At 36.5% G+C, this 15,984-nt stretch overlaps 1 protein-coding gene across 12 annotated transcripts in view; it reads right to left on the bottom strand.

Moving 5' to 3' along the window:
• Positions 1-15,984, bottom strand: part of SSX2I (SSX family member 2 interacting protein) — a 54,058-nt gene that overhangs the window by 28,059 nt on the left and 10,015 nt on the right. For 11 of the 12 annotated variants that reach the window (XR_011618336.1, XR_011618365.1, XR_011618368.1 and 8 more), the window contains exons 2-5: positions 6,304-6,435; positions 5,765-5,934; positions 4,794-5,006; positions 1,250-1,360 (exon numbers count right to left, since the gene is read on the bottom strand). Coding sequence is in view for 8 of the 12 variants with exons in the window: in XM_071088897.1 (XP_070944998.1) it covers positions 1,250-1,360; positions 4,794-5,006; positions 5,765-5,934; positions 6,304-6,346 (537 nt within the window). In the remaining 4 variants the exon portion in view is untranslated. Of the gene's footprint in view, positions 1-1,249; positions 1,361-4,793; positions 5,007-5,764; positions 5,935-6,303; positions 6,436-15,425; positions 15,477-15,984 lie in introns of those variants that run through there. The other variant, XM_011743051.3, reaches the window with a different exon arrangement.

The raw sequence follows: 15,984 nt of genomic DNA, 5'->3' as shown, positions 1-15,984 counted from the left end.
AATTCATCTGATCATTTTAAGTGAACTCCTTGTATTACTGACTTAAAAATCACTTATACTTTTTGTTAATCTGTGACAAAGTGAATTAAGCCTGTGGCACATGGCAGCAGGTAAGCAGGCTCGTTTTTCTAATTAAAAACAATTCTCAAATAAGAGTAAGTCCAAACAGCAGAATAATCCAGTCCAAATATTTGCTGAGTATGTATTACGTGCCAGACACTGCTGTTCAAAGTTCAGATCAATTACAGTTTCTCAGGCAGCCCCTGATAGAGTATGTCCTATTCTTTTATAAAGCCATTCCCAATCCCTGCTAGGGATTAACATGATTAACTTAATCCCTACTGAAGACGAACTGTATTCAAACCGTTTAAATGTAATCAACAGATCTAGTCAGAATTGTCTGTGAACTCAAGGAAACATGTATAAGCAACCTTACAGTTTAAATACTAATTACCTACTTATTAAATATACTACTAAATAAACAAATATGGTAAAACAAATCTATCTAAACCACTCCAGGGTTCTTTAAAGAAATACACTCCTCAGAAGTCTTTAATTATAGTTCAAACAACATAAAACACTGAAACTATTATATTTTTATAGTTATTAAATGGTCAGAGGTCATACTTTAGAGCAATAAAAACATAATGGTTTCTTCCTACAAAAATGAAAAAAGAATATTTTGAAATGCATTCGTGCTATAGGTCCAAGTAACCACTAAAGTCGAAATTAGAATTCTGCTAAGTAACCACTAAAGCAGAAATTAGAATTGTATCTTTTGTGTTAGAAATTAGATTTTTAATGTGAACTGCTTCTGTGCCCATTTAATGAAGAAACTGCTTGACTAGATGAACAATGTCAGTATTTAAGACAGTGCATGCAAGAAGGGGCACCTCGGCTATCACGTACAGGTACAGCAGAGAATAAAAGATCTGCATTTAAAGCACTCTTGTGCCTCAGAAAAAGTGACAGTGAACATGAGTCCAGGAAGGGCAGTCCAGGACACTGGCTGTTACCAGCTATGAACTAATATCTAAGCCAAATGGATCCACTGGTGGCGGGGGCTGTGGTGGAGAGGGTTCCTGACCTTCCAGTTAAATACTATACACAAAGGTCTACCATACCAATTCGGGGAAAGATGAATAAATGGTTCTTTCTTTTTTCAAGTAAAGTGGCTCTTATGGTCATCTCATACTACAAAGAAAACAAAAATTCACTTAAACTTCATCAGCAGTAACTGACAACTCACCTCATCTTTCTCATTCTTTAGTAGCTGATGCAAATTCCTGTTCTTACATTGTAACTGTCTATCTCTTTCCTGAAGCCCAATCATTTCCCTCCTGGAAGTTTCCAGTTGTTCCTAAAACATTTACATGCAATTCTGATTAAAATTAACAAAGGATTTAGAATAACTGAATCCTTAAAAGATCAGTAACAAGAAGTTACACATCCTACTGTTTATTAGTCAAAATCAAATGTTAGTGGCACGTGAAATGTTTATTTAAAGGAATTATTACAAAGCACACTATAAAATTATAACATTTAAATTTACACATCAAATTTTAATTTACATATCAAATTTTGTACACATATAAAAAAGTGCTTCAAAATGGATCCCTGGAAAGAGCATCACTCCCATGATGCTGCCCCTGAATATTTTTAAAGTTTATTTTTAATACTTTTTAACACTTCTATACCACATTTTTTAAGATCTCCTCAAGTACAGCAATGTCATCATCCTTCGAGAGTGTACTTGGCTTTGAAAAAGAAGCAAAAGTGATTTGGAGCTACGTCTGAAGAAAAAGATGGGTGACCAAGCAAAGTGGCAACACGTCGAGTCACAGAAATGGGACTTCTGTGTGACACCACTTCTCCCTGCAGGTGGTAAAGTCTCTGAAGGTACTTCCCAGAGAGGAATGGCAGCAAATCCAGAATTAGTATGAGACAAGATGCTCCTTTTCAACTTACTGCATTTCCTGAGGAACTGTGCCAACTTCTGCATGAGGCCACCCATACGGAATATTTTTTAAATTGTACTAATATTTTTATAAAATTCAAAAGCCAATCAAGTTATGTCATAACCGACCATAAATAATAACTTGCACAATTTCTGTAAGAACAGATCTCAAGAAGATACAGAAAATGTAGGAGTATAACCTGGATAACTAAGGTTGTCAATTTTTGGCACCCTTTTTTTGAATGTGTAAAACTTACTATTACTGCTAGGACAGATTAGTTGGCATGATATAACTTACAGGCACTAGGCCAGGTGATATGTAGCATATACATCAAATCAGAAATTCGCTCCGCGTGATGATCAACACTTTACCTGAACTCAGCATCACCCCTGAACATCCGCATGCACCCCTCCTTCCTTTCTTAGTGAACCACATCACCACCCTCAGTAACTCAAGGCAGAGACCTGAATGGGGTCTTGAATTCATGACTCCTATTCTCCAAATTCAATTTTTCATAAAATCCTACCCATTCTACTTCCTAAGTGTTCATCAGATCTCAATCTTACTATCCCCATTAGCACTACCTTAGTTCAAGTCCAAGACCTCAGCAAAGGGTCACTAACAGGCATCCTTATCACTAGGGCTTTCTGAGCCCCCTAACTCCATCCCAAATACAAGTCTGCAATTCCCCTATAATTTCTCCACCCCACTGCCAGAATATTTACACATTATCTTCCTCCTGTTTACAACTCCTCAGTGCTTCACTGTTTTCATACAATTCCTTTTATACCATCTGGAGACAAGGCTCCAGTCTTACCTCATATCACTCTTCATACCCATCACATACCCATCGCAGCCCCAACAGAGATATTTGTGGTTCCTCTAAAGTGCAGTGATCTCATGCTGCTACACATTTATACAAGTCATATACTCTGCCTAGAATGACATTTCCAAACACTAGCAAATTTCTACTCATTCTTCCAATCTCAGATCAGGTGTTACCTCTCCGTGAAGCCTTCCCTTGCTTCCTACCCCAAGAACAATTAATGAAGCAAACAGTTATGTTTCAATATGTCTCCTTTCCCTGGACTGCAATCTCCTCGTGAACTAAGACTGGGGTTTCACTCAGCTTTGAAACTCAGTGCCTAACACGTACGCAATACATTTTTGTTCAACAAGTTGAATTAATCATATGCTAGATCTAGAAACTTTTCCAGATAGATTAGCAACTTTCCCCACTGAATACACATTTCTGTCCACAGTTGACTCAAAATAATAAGATTCTGGCCTAGATCAAATCCCATATTAGAAGACATCCTGAAGAAACAGTCTCTGCTCTGGGTAGTCCTAATAAATGGGACCACTCCTTGAAGGAAAGGCTCAATAGCCTCAGATCACCAACATATCATAATGATTTACTAGCTACTTATAAGACACATGGCCAAGGGTTACAACCTCTGGATCAGCCCAATCCTTAATAAGACCTTCCATAGGTCTCTCTGATCTGGATTAAAGTAGCATCCATAACTCACAACCTTTTCACAAGCCTGGGGGGCACCAACTACCCTTTCCAATCTACCACAGTTTCCCCAAGAGACATAGCTGGATCATCTCTACCCCTTAGGAATATAGGATGTACGAAAGCCTAAAAACATTACTGCGAGAAAACACACTTTTATCATTGTGTATGAACCAAGAAGACAACATAAGACAGCATTATCAATGACAGGCTGGTAGGCACAGGTGCTCGTAAAGAGCAAAGATGTCTCTAAACCAATCCCCAAGTGTTTCTAGTGTTCCCATGTAGGCCAACTCTATGCCACATCATCACGGCACATTTCCTGCTACGGGATTTTTAAATATTCTATAGAGAGGTCCTATTATTCCCTCACAGAGCTCAAAGATTCAAGATCCTGAGTGGGTTTTTTGATTGTTTTCTTAGACAGCGTGCAGTGGGGGAGGATGTACACAAAGAAAAACAAGGAAAAGTAAAGGGGCATGGACCAACAGATGAAAAACTAAAAGGAAGCTGATCATCTGACAGTATACAAATGCAAAGGCTTTGATTTTCACAAATAACAAAACCCAATATAGAATAGTATATTTATGAAAAAATTTGACTTGATTTATATTACATCCTTAATAATATACAACTATAAGTCCCGACCACACCATGATTTTGAACACCTTGTTGTTCCCTTCTCCCTGGATAAACATTTTAAAAATACAAATGAAAACATAAAAGGAAGAAAAAGAAAGAAATCAAAACAGAAACCACTATCAAATATTCTACATTTTAAAGTTAGTAGGTTCAATGGTCCTGTGAAAAATACTTCCTTTCTTTTTTAAGAGAAAAGCAAGTTTACTAAGGATTTTTCTATAGTCTTTTCCAGAGACCCAAGGCTTCTAAGAGAAGTTATCTAGTCTGCTTTAACTATTGAGCCTTAGCTCATGTGGCATCATAGATGCCTCAATAATATTTTTCTTGGAATTAACTTGTGCAGCCTCTTACAATAAGACTTTTAAATGAAGCATATACTTTCTTAACCAAGATTGGATGACAGAATCGTTATTTTATTTTCCCAGAGCACAGAATATTTCCTAACTTTTTACAGATTCAGCAAGTCATTAAACAGCTCAAAAAATTAATGCCATCAATATACTGTAGGTATTAGGAAGCAGATGTGTGCAAATTATAAGTTGACCTTTATTTACCTGTTTAAAAAGAAAACCCTAAAGCTTAAGAAAACCCTGAAATATTTAATAAAGTCAGTAAAAATTTATAGTATTCAATTATATAATTATGGCATCAAAATACAGATACGCAATTTCTACCTTAAGTTTTGAGTAGCAGCTCTGTAGATGGTCCATATCACTTCCCAGCTTCAAATTCTGTGTCTCCACATTTTCCTGAGCTAGAAGGTTCTTCCGCTGAAGCACAAGCAGCTCATTCATACAATTTAAAACAGCCACTATATTTAACTCTCTCTTTGTCTCTTTACCTTTGGATTCTTCATATAATGAAGGAAAACCAAAAGTAGTCAATTCCTGGTAGGAGAAAATGTTTTCTTAAAGTTGGTTACAGTTGAGGAGATACAGGTCAGAGGATATCTAACTTTCAGTTAGATAGGAAGAGTAAGTTCAATAGATCTATTGCATGACACGGTGACCTCAGCTAATAACTACGTACTATATTCCCGAAATTGCTGAGAGAGTAAATTCTACCACAAAAAAAATGATATAAGTATCTGAGGTATGCGCACTGCGCCATTTCACAATGTGTATTCTGAAACATCATGTTGTACATGACAAATATATAAGTTTTGTCAATTAAAAATTAAAAATATATGTGAATTATTTTAAAGGGTTGGTTACTGGACAACTTAGTTTAAAAAACACAAAAGATAGAAATCTTTTCTGAGAAAAATAGAAAACTATCTTGAAATAGTTAAGAAAATGGTCAATATCCCAAAGGACAAAGAGATAAAAGGACGGGGCTCTTTTAGCCTCTGCTATAAATCTGTGACATGGAGCAAGGCACTTGGGTTTCTGCATCCATAAAGTGATGGCTAGACTCTCAGTGGAGGAGCCCCTGGGACAATGAGGAGGCCAGCCTGCTCCAGATAAAAAAGTTAGACTTGCTATCTCTAGATGAGATAATCACCCTTAAGGTTCTCTGAAAATCTAAGTCTCAGGGGCACTATATAAACAAAAAACTTGTGTTTGACAAATGTTTTTCTCGTAACTTTGATACATTCTATTATATAACATGATTTATGCTACTGTTTTTTACAAAAACATGTTACCTGATCAAGATATGAAATACTCTGTTCAATATTATCCTCTGTGCAGAAGGCACTGAAAAAACTGTGCACATTTTTTGATAAAGGTATTGAAGAACATAGCACTTGCTGTGAGTATAAACTTGATGGAGACATCTTTATTTCTGAGGTATACTGAGAGATAGTTTTGCTTTCTGAAAGAATAAAAGGCACTTATATAAATAATTTAGAAAAACGTATGTAAAGCTAGCATAATCTCCATTACTAAAGACTTGAATTACATATATACACATAAACATAGATATAATTATACTATATACATATATATTTTAAGGTATTTTCAAATTAGGGCAAAGCCTCTTTTTTATGAAAACTATATATTTTTTTTTCCAAAAAGATACAAATAAAGTGGTGTTCTCAGCAGGCATGAAAATAAGTATTTTATAACCATTTATCTCTCTTTAGTCATATCTTCAACATCTGCAGTAATTATTTTATATTTTCATTGAAAAATTCACCTTTACAGTTTCTGCTTTAGTTTACAATTATTTAGACTTAGTTACCTGAAGACAGACCTCGATCTGTAACAGTCATCCAATCTCCCATAGCAATCTCTAGAGCCAGGATACCTGAGGAACTAGTTCAGCAGTTAAACATTCAGTCCAGCTGCTGTCACTCTTCTATGTAGGCATCTCCTTAAAAAGCAGATTATAGAATAATAGCATCTAATTTAAAATATGAAAGCCAATATAAACCCAATGCTTAAGAATTAGTTGTATGTGCTTCAAAACGAAGGATTTTGCAATATTTATTCCCATGCACAGAGACAGAACATGGTGTGTGTGTATATACACAGAAATATAAATAATATGTAAGGATCAAGGTTAAAGGCTTCCCAAGTTCTACTGAGGTATTCATATTCCTTTATACACAAGATACATGGTACATGATTTGACTCAACATACATCTAAGGTATAGTATTGTACTAAGTAGTATTTCCATATTATATCCTTTAAAATAAAATACAATTACTTATGTAGATGAGAAGATGAAAAACTTCTTGGCCAGCATTTCCATTTTTTTGTTGTTTTTACCAACTATATTGGCAAAACTTGTAAATTACAATTCCCAGTGTTGGCAAAGATGTAGAGAAATGAACACTTCCATATACTCTCTCCAGATTATAGCGATTTATACTACTACCAAGAAAGCTGACAATATGTATCAAGTCTTAAAAATGAAAATATATTTTGATCCAGAAAATCTACTTCTAAAATATTATCCTAATAAAATGATGTGTACAAAGATTAATCTAAAATTTGTTATTCACAGTATCAAAAAAACAAAAATCACACGTGCTTATGTTTCCATAGAATGGCTAAAAAAACCAATATATTTATACAGCATTTAAACGTAACTGTTGTGTAGAATTAGATGGCTAACAAACAGCCAAAACTACAAATGGTATGGACTAAGTATAAGACACCCTTTCTGTTTCCATTTATGTTTTCACTTTTTTATAGAGACAACGGAAGAGATAAATATTTCTCCATCATAAGAAAAGCAATTCAAACGAAACTGTAAGTGGCAACTGGCAATTGATTTCAAGGTCAGAGGGAAGAGGAGGAAGGGTGAAGACTGTATGCAACCTGGGGAACACATGTCAATACTGTGGACAGCTGCTTCTTGGCTACAATAAATTGAGGTCAAGGGGAAAGCAGTTGTGTTGATCTTAGATGTTTTTATGAGATACTGGAACTCCGGATTTTTATGTGAAGTCTCCCAATTTTAAAATGTTAGTAGCTAATTTTAAAAAAACCTCTATGTATTAAGTTATCCTGTGGGAAAGAGGAGTGCCTAGAGAGGGAAATGAGTGAGGCTTCTGGGGTGCCAAGACTTTCTACATCTTGATCTGAGATGTGGTTACACCGGTATACACACGTTCAGTTCATCGAGTTGTACACTTTTTAAGATCTGTGCACTTGGCTGTAAGTTAGTTATACCTCAAACAACAGCACTATGTAATAAGCCAAGTAAAATGTGTCTTTAGGCCAAATCTGGACTGTGGATCAAGAGCTCACAACCATTGTTCTGAATATTTAAGACTGTGGTAAAATATTCAAAATATAGTGTTAAATGAAAATTTAGGCCGGCTGCAGTGGCTCACACCTGTAATCACAGCACTTTGGGCGGCTGAGGCGAGTAGATCACTTGAGGTTAGGAGTTTGAGACCACTCTGACCCACGTGGTGAAACCCCCGTCTCTACTAAAAATACAAAAATTAGCCAGTGTAGTGGCGGGCATCTGTAATCCCAGCTACTCAAGAGGCTGAGGCAGAAGAACCCCTTGAACCTGGGAGGCAGAGGTTGCATTGAGCTGAGATCGTGCCACTGCACTCCAGCCTGGGCGACAGAGTGAGACTCTATCTCAAAAAGAAAAAAGAAATTTACATTTTTCCAATAAATACTAATTGAGCTCCTACTATGTGCTACTACATTTTTCTAGGCACAGGGGAGGCCATATGCTCTCAAGAGGTGAAGTTCATATTCTGAAGGAGGTAGAAATAAACACCAAACAAGTGAACAACAACTTAACAGAGTGATAACTAAAAGAAAATAAAACATGGTAATACAAGAGAGTATTAAGGTAGGGAGCATCTGGATCAGTGAGAGAACCTCCACTGAAACGGTGACATCTGAAGTGAAACCTAAATGATACAGAGTCAGCCACAAGAAAATCAATGACCAGAGCAGTCCAGGTAAAGGAAACAGCAGATACAAACACTTAAGATGGATATTAACGTGTTATGGATGAAAAACAGAGAGAAGGCCAGTATATTTGAAGCACAGTAAGCAAGGCTACAGCGTAGGACGTCGGATTTCCTCTGAACTGCAGTGAAAATCTATTGATGTGTTTCTTGTAGATAGGAAAGCAACATGTTCTCTTTTATGCTTTAAGAAAGATTACTGTGGCTACTCTGTGAGTAGACTATAGGTAGGCAATTGTAAAAGCTGGAAGAAATCAGGAGGCTACTACAATAGTTCAGGCAAGACAACCAGTGTTAAACTACAGTTTTAACAGTGGAAGCAGAAACAGGCAGATGAATTAGGGATGTGTTTTGGAGACAGAACCTTCAGGACTCAAAGATGGATTGAAATGTGGGCAAAAAAGATATCAAGGATGATTTCTAAATTGTAGAGCAGCATACAATGTATACTGAGACAGATGATGTTATGTGTCTACTACATGTTATGATGTTACACACACACATATAACACAGGAAGTAATTCAGTCTGGCAATGGTCTTTTGCCACTTTTCTACTCGTGTGCTTGGTAAGGAAGGGCACCTTGAACTATTTTGTTCTTCCTACTGTCCTTAAATGGGTGTTAGCAACAGGATGAGAAGGATAAAGACTGAGTCTGTACCAACTAAGAAAGACACTGATTTTACTTTTGGCTTTCTCAGATAATCACTATAAGTAAAACAGAATCCAAGGGACAATAAACCCTTCTACTCTAATATAACTCAGCTTTGGGTAAATTCCTTAACCTCTCTGAGCCATAGTTTCTTCACAGGTAAATTACCATAACAATGAAGAATACCTCCTAAGTTTCCCAAGAGAAAAGTCATAAAGTATTTAGCACACTGCTTGGCACAGAAGACACACATAAGCTAATATTAATCATCATCATCATCATCATCATCATCATCTAGACACAGGGCTATTTGGTATAAACGACAGGCTTCTAAAACCTGTAACAAAATGCACCACTGCTCTTAATAAAGGTTGAACACAAATTATTGAACGATGTAGAGACAGATATCTTTATAAAGACGCAGTACGCAGTGAGCTAATTTCATAATCAACTGGTTGGGGGAAGAAACAAGGTCAGAAGAAAACAGTAATAGGCACCTTTCCAATTTCTCTGTGTTCTTGTTAAGGTATCTGTAAGACAATAGTGCTTTAAGAGTCTTTTCTCCTCATACAGAAAGAACACCAAAATGTGTCTATTATATACCCATTCTTTAAAATTGTAAATTAAGTCAGTTACCCTTTCTCTGTGAATTTAGCTCTCCTGTGCCTACAGGCTAGACAGTGAATTGTTCCTTGCCCTACTGATACAAACTTTGCAAAATGTTTGCAACGAAAACCAAAACCCCATTTTGAAGTCCTATGAAACAAAAAACTTAACTAACAGTAATGATTTCACACAATCTAAAAGTTTCCATGAATCCTCTTCTTTTCAATGATGTAACAATTACATGCTAGGAGACTTGTGATAAAAGAAAAGTTACCCGACCAGTTTTTCCAAGAAAGGGGACTTACGACTCTTTATCAATACATAGCCTAAAACTAAGCAGTAAATTTAAGCATATTATTGTATTTCAGCTCAAATACAGCTAAAATTGCATTGCTGAAGGTTGCAAAGCATTTTTTATGAAGATGTTAAACTAAGTCAATGTTAATTTCCAAAGAAAAAAAAGGTAACAGAACCATATCTGTTTTGCATAAATATAATACCATCACAAGCCCATTTCAATTTGAAAGCGTCAAATGCAACCAAGAAGGACTCCATTACAAAGTCAGTGCAGGAAAGCACGTTCATAATATAGATTAATCAAATAATAGTAAGCCATTATATAGTGGACATGATTATTCCTCAGAATTGGAGTAAGAGCAAACTTAGTTATTCTAGCACTGTTACCATAGTTACTTTAGGAGAAAAAAGTAGTGATTCATGTTTTAGTTCAAGTAACCTGTAACCTGAAATTCTCTCTACTAATATGATTTGTTAGAGTATATGAAAGGAAAATACGTCTTGGGACCCCAAAATCACTAAGCCAAAGGGAAAAGTCAAGCTGGGAACGGCATCAGGCAAACCTGCCTCCCATTTTACTCCTCAATAAAATAGCTACAAAGATTAAAAAGCTACATTTGTCCAAAGTTCCTTGTGGGCCTCAAGATTTTCACCCTAAAACAGTTCTGTTGGATTTCAATCTTGCAGTGTAAATTGATAGCTTATTTTCCAAGGTGCGGGACAAAGGACAGAACTCAAAGTTTTCCCTCTGCTTACCTGAGACAAATGCACATCTGATAGATTCCTATGCCCTATTATTTACATAAAAATGTAGATTCAATGAATCAGACTAAGGCATAAGTGGCTATTCCTCTACTTCCCTCTCACATGTAAATTGTGTATTCAGTGAAAGGCTGATCAAAGACCCAAAAGAAAGCAATCTTTCATCTCATCTACCTGTCCTAGAAGCCCCCGCCCCCTTTTCCGTTCCACTTCAAGTTGTCCGGCCTTTCCAGACTGAACCAATGAATGTACATCTTATACATACTGACGGATGTCTCATGTCTCCCTAAAATGTATAAAACCAAGCTGTGCCCCAAGCACCTTGGACATACGTCGTCAGGTCCTTCTGAGGCTGTGTCACAGATGTGTCCTTAACCTTGGCAAAATAAACCTTCTAAATTGAGACCTGTCTCAGATACAGCTACCCAAATTCCAAGATGGATCAAATTCATGAGTGAATTTTATGAGCAAAACTTGAAGATTAAAGAATTTAAATATCTTGTAAAAGGCATTTCATTCATTTAAGATTGTCACAGAACAATCTTGAAATACATCAAACTAAGAAAAATGTATAAAGTAATCCATAAATAGGAGATACAGTTTTGTTCATTAGTGGTACAAAACAAGTATATAGCCATCTAATAAACTTCCTTGTTCAAAGTACTTCTCAACATAGATTCCAATCAATGTCTTTATACTGTAATAGAAAATCTTACAATAATTTTGGTAAAAGTGTTACCTTACTACTTTTGAAGTAGTAAGTACTTTTTAAGTACTCTGTCTTCCCTATATGTTGCTATGGGTTGCAAAGTACCAATGCCATATACTTTAGGTATGAAATAAGAAAGGGAACTCTGGTCTTTTCTGGGTAAAATCATACAGAGCTTAAATCTATCATTCTTCATAACCAAATGTTTTCTCTTTTGCTTTCTGTTATACAGATAGGAACTAGGGCTCAGAGAGATCAACAGGTTGGCCCAAGGTCACATTTCTAATTGGTTGTGAAGCCAGGAAACAAATCTGATTTCAAAACTCTGTGCTCTTTTCCTTTATTGAAACAGTCTCACTCTGTCACCCACGCTGGAGTACAGAGGCACAATCTCAGCTCACTGCTACTTCTGCCTCCCAGAGTCAAGCGATTCTCCTGCCTCAGCCTTCTGAGTAGCTGGGATTACAGGCGGGTGCCTAGCTAATTTTTGTATTTTTAGTAGAGATGGAGGTTTCACCATGTTGGCCAGGCTGGTCTAGAACTACTGACTTCAAGTCATCTGCCCGCGTCGGCCTTCCAGTGTGCTGGGATCATAGGCGTGAGCCACCATGCCCGGTCAACTCTGTGCTCTTTTCATTCTATCACTATTCAACCTTTCAACTTTGTACACGTAAATCTCTATCATGCATGCACATCGAACTGAAAATAGAATATAATCAAAATGATTTCCACTGTTTCTTTAGAAGACTGTGTTCTTATAATCCACTTTAAATGAGTCCATTCAGAGCACACAGTTCTCACTGGAACTTATATACTACTTAAATTGAGGCACAACTATAAAATTGGTCTCTGCTTGGCCACAAAACAATAGCTTTGTTCTTGTTTATACTTCTCTATCGTAGAGTAAATATTAACATAACATTGAAACTAACTTTACAGACCTTTAGCAAAAACATCTTGTAGTTCTGGTTAATCAACCTGTTTTTTTTCCATCAGAAAAGTTCCTTGGCTAGCTATCTTTTTCCTTCTAACCCAAAGATGAAGAGGTTCTCAATACACAACAATACCTTGAAGAACTTTGGGTAAGCAGTCTCAAAGATGGCTCTCGGTTATTTCTGCCTCCTGATGGACACGCCCTTGGGTTATTCTGTTCCTTGAGTATGGGCTAGATTTACTAACTAGCTTCCAACAAATAGAATATAGCAGAAGTGAAGGGATTTCGCTTCCAAAATTAGGTTATAAAAAGGCTGTGGCTTCCATCTGAGGTTGTTTTTTATTCCTTGCCCTCTTACATACCTCTTCCTGGGGAAAACAAGCCATCACGTTGTAAGCAACTCTATGAGAGGTCCGTGTGGCAAGGAACTGATGTCTGAGGTTGACAGGACCTGAGGCCTGCCAAGAGCCATACAGGTGAGTTTAGAACTAGATTTTACCTCAGTCAAACCTTGCGATCATTGCAGCCCTGTCCAACACCTTGACAGCCTAGTGAGACACCCTGAGCCACAGCACCCAGCTAAGCTGTGCTCAGATTCCTGATTCATCTGTTGTAAGCTGGCTGTTTAAGCTGCTAAATTTCAGAGTAATTTGTTATGAAGCAATAGATAACTCATACAAGTTTTTAAGTATATATGTTAAATATATATAAATTTATTGAGAAATTCCTGAGTCCCTTCTAAAACTTACACCATAATTTACTGAAACATAACTAAAAATGATGCCAATGCCACTGATCAGGTTTTTAACAATGATATCAACCAGTATTACAATTAATCATTCCATACTATTACAGTTAGATGCTTTCCCCACTAGTTTATGAACTTCTAGAGGGCAGGGAACGTATGCGTCTTTGTAGCCAACAGTACCTGAAACACAGCAGGTGCTCGGTAAATGTTCACAATATGAACTGAGTCCCACGTACGGCACACTCACTCAGCCTCTGTGCCTCCACCTGTGCTTTCTTCTCGCACCTATCTCAAAACTAATGCTTTTACAAAACAGTGCACAACCACCGTCCCCATCACATAACCTCCTCCAACTACTCCAGCCCACCAAGTTCAATCTCTAAGCCCTCCACATACTTGGTTTGTCTCATCTTTCCCAGCCACACTCTCCAGTACCACACATTTTACATTTCTGTATCCCCTCCACTAAACTTAAAGGATGGCATAATCAATGAACATTCAAAAACTGGTAACCAATTAACATGTTCATTCTGGCAGGCAGAAGTGGATAAAGGAACAGAGCAATGGAAAAGTAGCAAAAGAAGAGTCAATCCTTTAGAGAAAAGAATTACTCTCAATTCCCATTTGTCTTTTCGTCTTCACCACCAAATCTCTGCAGCCACAAACTGAAAGAGAGCTCCGCAGAAACACGGTATCCTGATTACAAGATTTCCCTCACAAAGTACACTACTTTTAAGTGTTCTTTTCAAACTCACTTGAAATTCAAACTTGAGAAGGTGCAAATGCCTACCTACTCAGAATTCTAAAACAATTGCAGTTGACAGAAAATAATAGCTTTCCATTACACAGGGACATGGTAACTTAACACCATCTGGGCTTCTAAGTATTGCACAGAATTTTTCACAAATAGAGCTAACTAAAGTCTTTGCTAAAATCTCACAATGTTAGAGTTACCAGACTGTTAGGTTAAGAAGATAAAACTAAGTCTTGCAACATTAGTCCTATCTTACAAATTCAGTCCTAAAATTTAAGAATTTAGTTATCAGTATTGACTCTTAAAAACTAGAGATATTACAATTATTTAAAACTGTAATATCACTTTCAACTATGATTTTGTTATAAAGGAGACTGTAGCTTTGAATTCCATTAGAAATATCTCTGCATCTGAAAATTTTTCAGATGCGCACATCAGTACAGAAACATTAAGTCCAACCTCTCAGAAAATCTACTCTTTACGAATTTAAAATCTAAATTATTTCTTCTGAGTGGTATAATTTCATAGATATTTTCCATAGAAAAACACTCTTCCTCAAAAATCTAAATATACATGAATGGTACGAACTCAAAAATTGATATTAATAATGTGCCTTCCTGATGTTCTGTGGCCAATAGAGGATTTATAGTTGCAAAGTACAGTGCAAACAATGCAAGCCTCAGAGGCCCGGGTCAACAGACTGGGTCATATCTTGACAAAAACATTTATTTCCAAGACTCTCTCTCCAAGATGGTTTCCTCACCTGTAAAACAGGGTGATGATAATCTGCTTGTTAAGGTTGTGGGTATTTAATGGAGTAAGAGGTGGAAAACTAAGTACACTATAACTAGGACATAGGATACTGGTTTAACAACACATGTGCCAGGAGCTATTCTAAATGCTTTACGTATATAATTAAGTCAATCCTCACAACAACTTTGTTATTTTTTCCCTTTTACAGATAAGGAAATTGTGGCAGAGAGGTTAATTTGCCCAAGATCACAGAGCTATCAAGTGGCAGAGGCAGGATTCCAACCCCCAACCCCACACTGGACTGCAGAGCCCATTCTCTTAACCATCACACATTGTTGCTTCAGTGGGTGAGGGGCTCAAGAAGCAGCATCTCCTACCACCACTCCTTTAAGAACCAATAAAGACAGAACTCAATCTATCTCCCAGTTGGGCTCAGACTGCATAAAATAGTGTGAACACACAAATTATGGTACAATAATTCATGTGTATCTCTGGGTTAAGGGATATAATCTCAATGAAGCTCCTGGCCAAAATCTGCCATTACACAGCTATCCTCAGCTTAGAAAGTCGGGAGCTACATGCTGTTCTTTAAATTCCTTATATGTCTTTGAACTGATCATTGCTGTAGTATGAGAAACAGTACAGTAAAAGAGTTAAAATCCGAAGTCAGACCATCTGGTTCCAAACCCCGGCTTCTACACTTACAGACTAAGTGGTCCTAAACATAAATCTTCTCTGGGCCTCACTTTCCTCATCTGCAAAAGGAGAGTAAAAGCAGTTTACCTCAAAAAATTATGTGGTTACATAGTAAATTTATCAAATTTCTTTAATAATTTTATTAAATAAGGTTATGCATGTAGAGGGCATAAAAAAGGGTCATAGGTACACAGTAAGTGCTCAATAAATGCTAGCTATTATTAGCTATTTTACTCTTGGAAAGGCTTCCATGATATTTTGTTAAGTAATGTAAAAAAGTTACAAAACCATATCTAACATGAGCTTATTTAGTCCTTAGAAAAAAACAAAACAAAACAAGTGTCAGTAGATATGTACAGGTACAAATTCTGCTCTATAAACACTAAAGTTTTTATAAGGACAGAAAAAATTGCAAGGAAAAACCAACTTAAAAAATAGGGAAAAGGCAAGGGCAGAACTTTCATTCCTTTATGAATTTTCATGCACAAAAATGTAATTTTTACTTTACTGTCTTCCAAATTTTCTATAAATGAATTTTTTTTCATACAAAGAAAAAATCTATGTTTTT

The sequence above is a fragment of the Macaca nemestrina genome, chromosome 1 (genome assembly GCF_043159975.1).
Source record: "Macaca nemestrina isolate mMacNem1 chromosome 1, mMacNem.hap1, whole genome shotgun sequence".
Classification (NCBI taxonomy): domain Eukaryota; kingdom Metazoa; phylum Chordata; class Mammalia; order Primates; family Cercopithecidae; genus Macaca; species Macaca nemestrina.
This window is presented reverse-complemented; position numbering and strand designations above follow the sequence as displayed.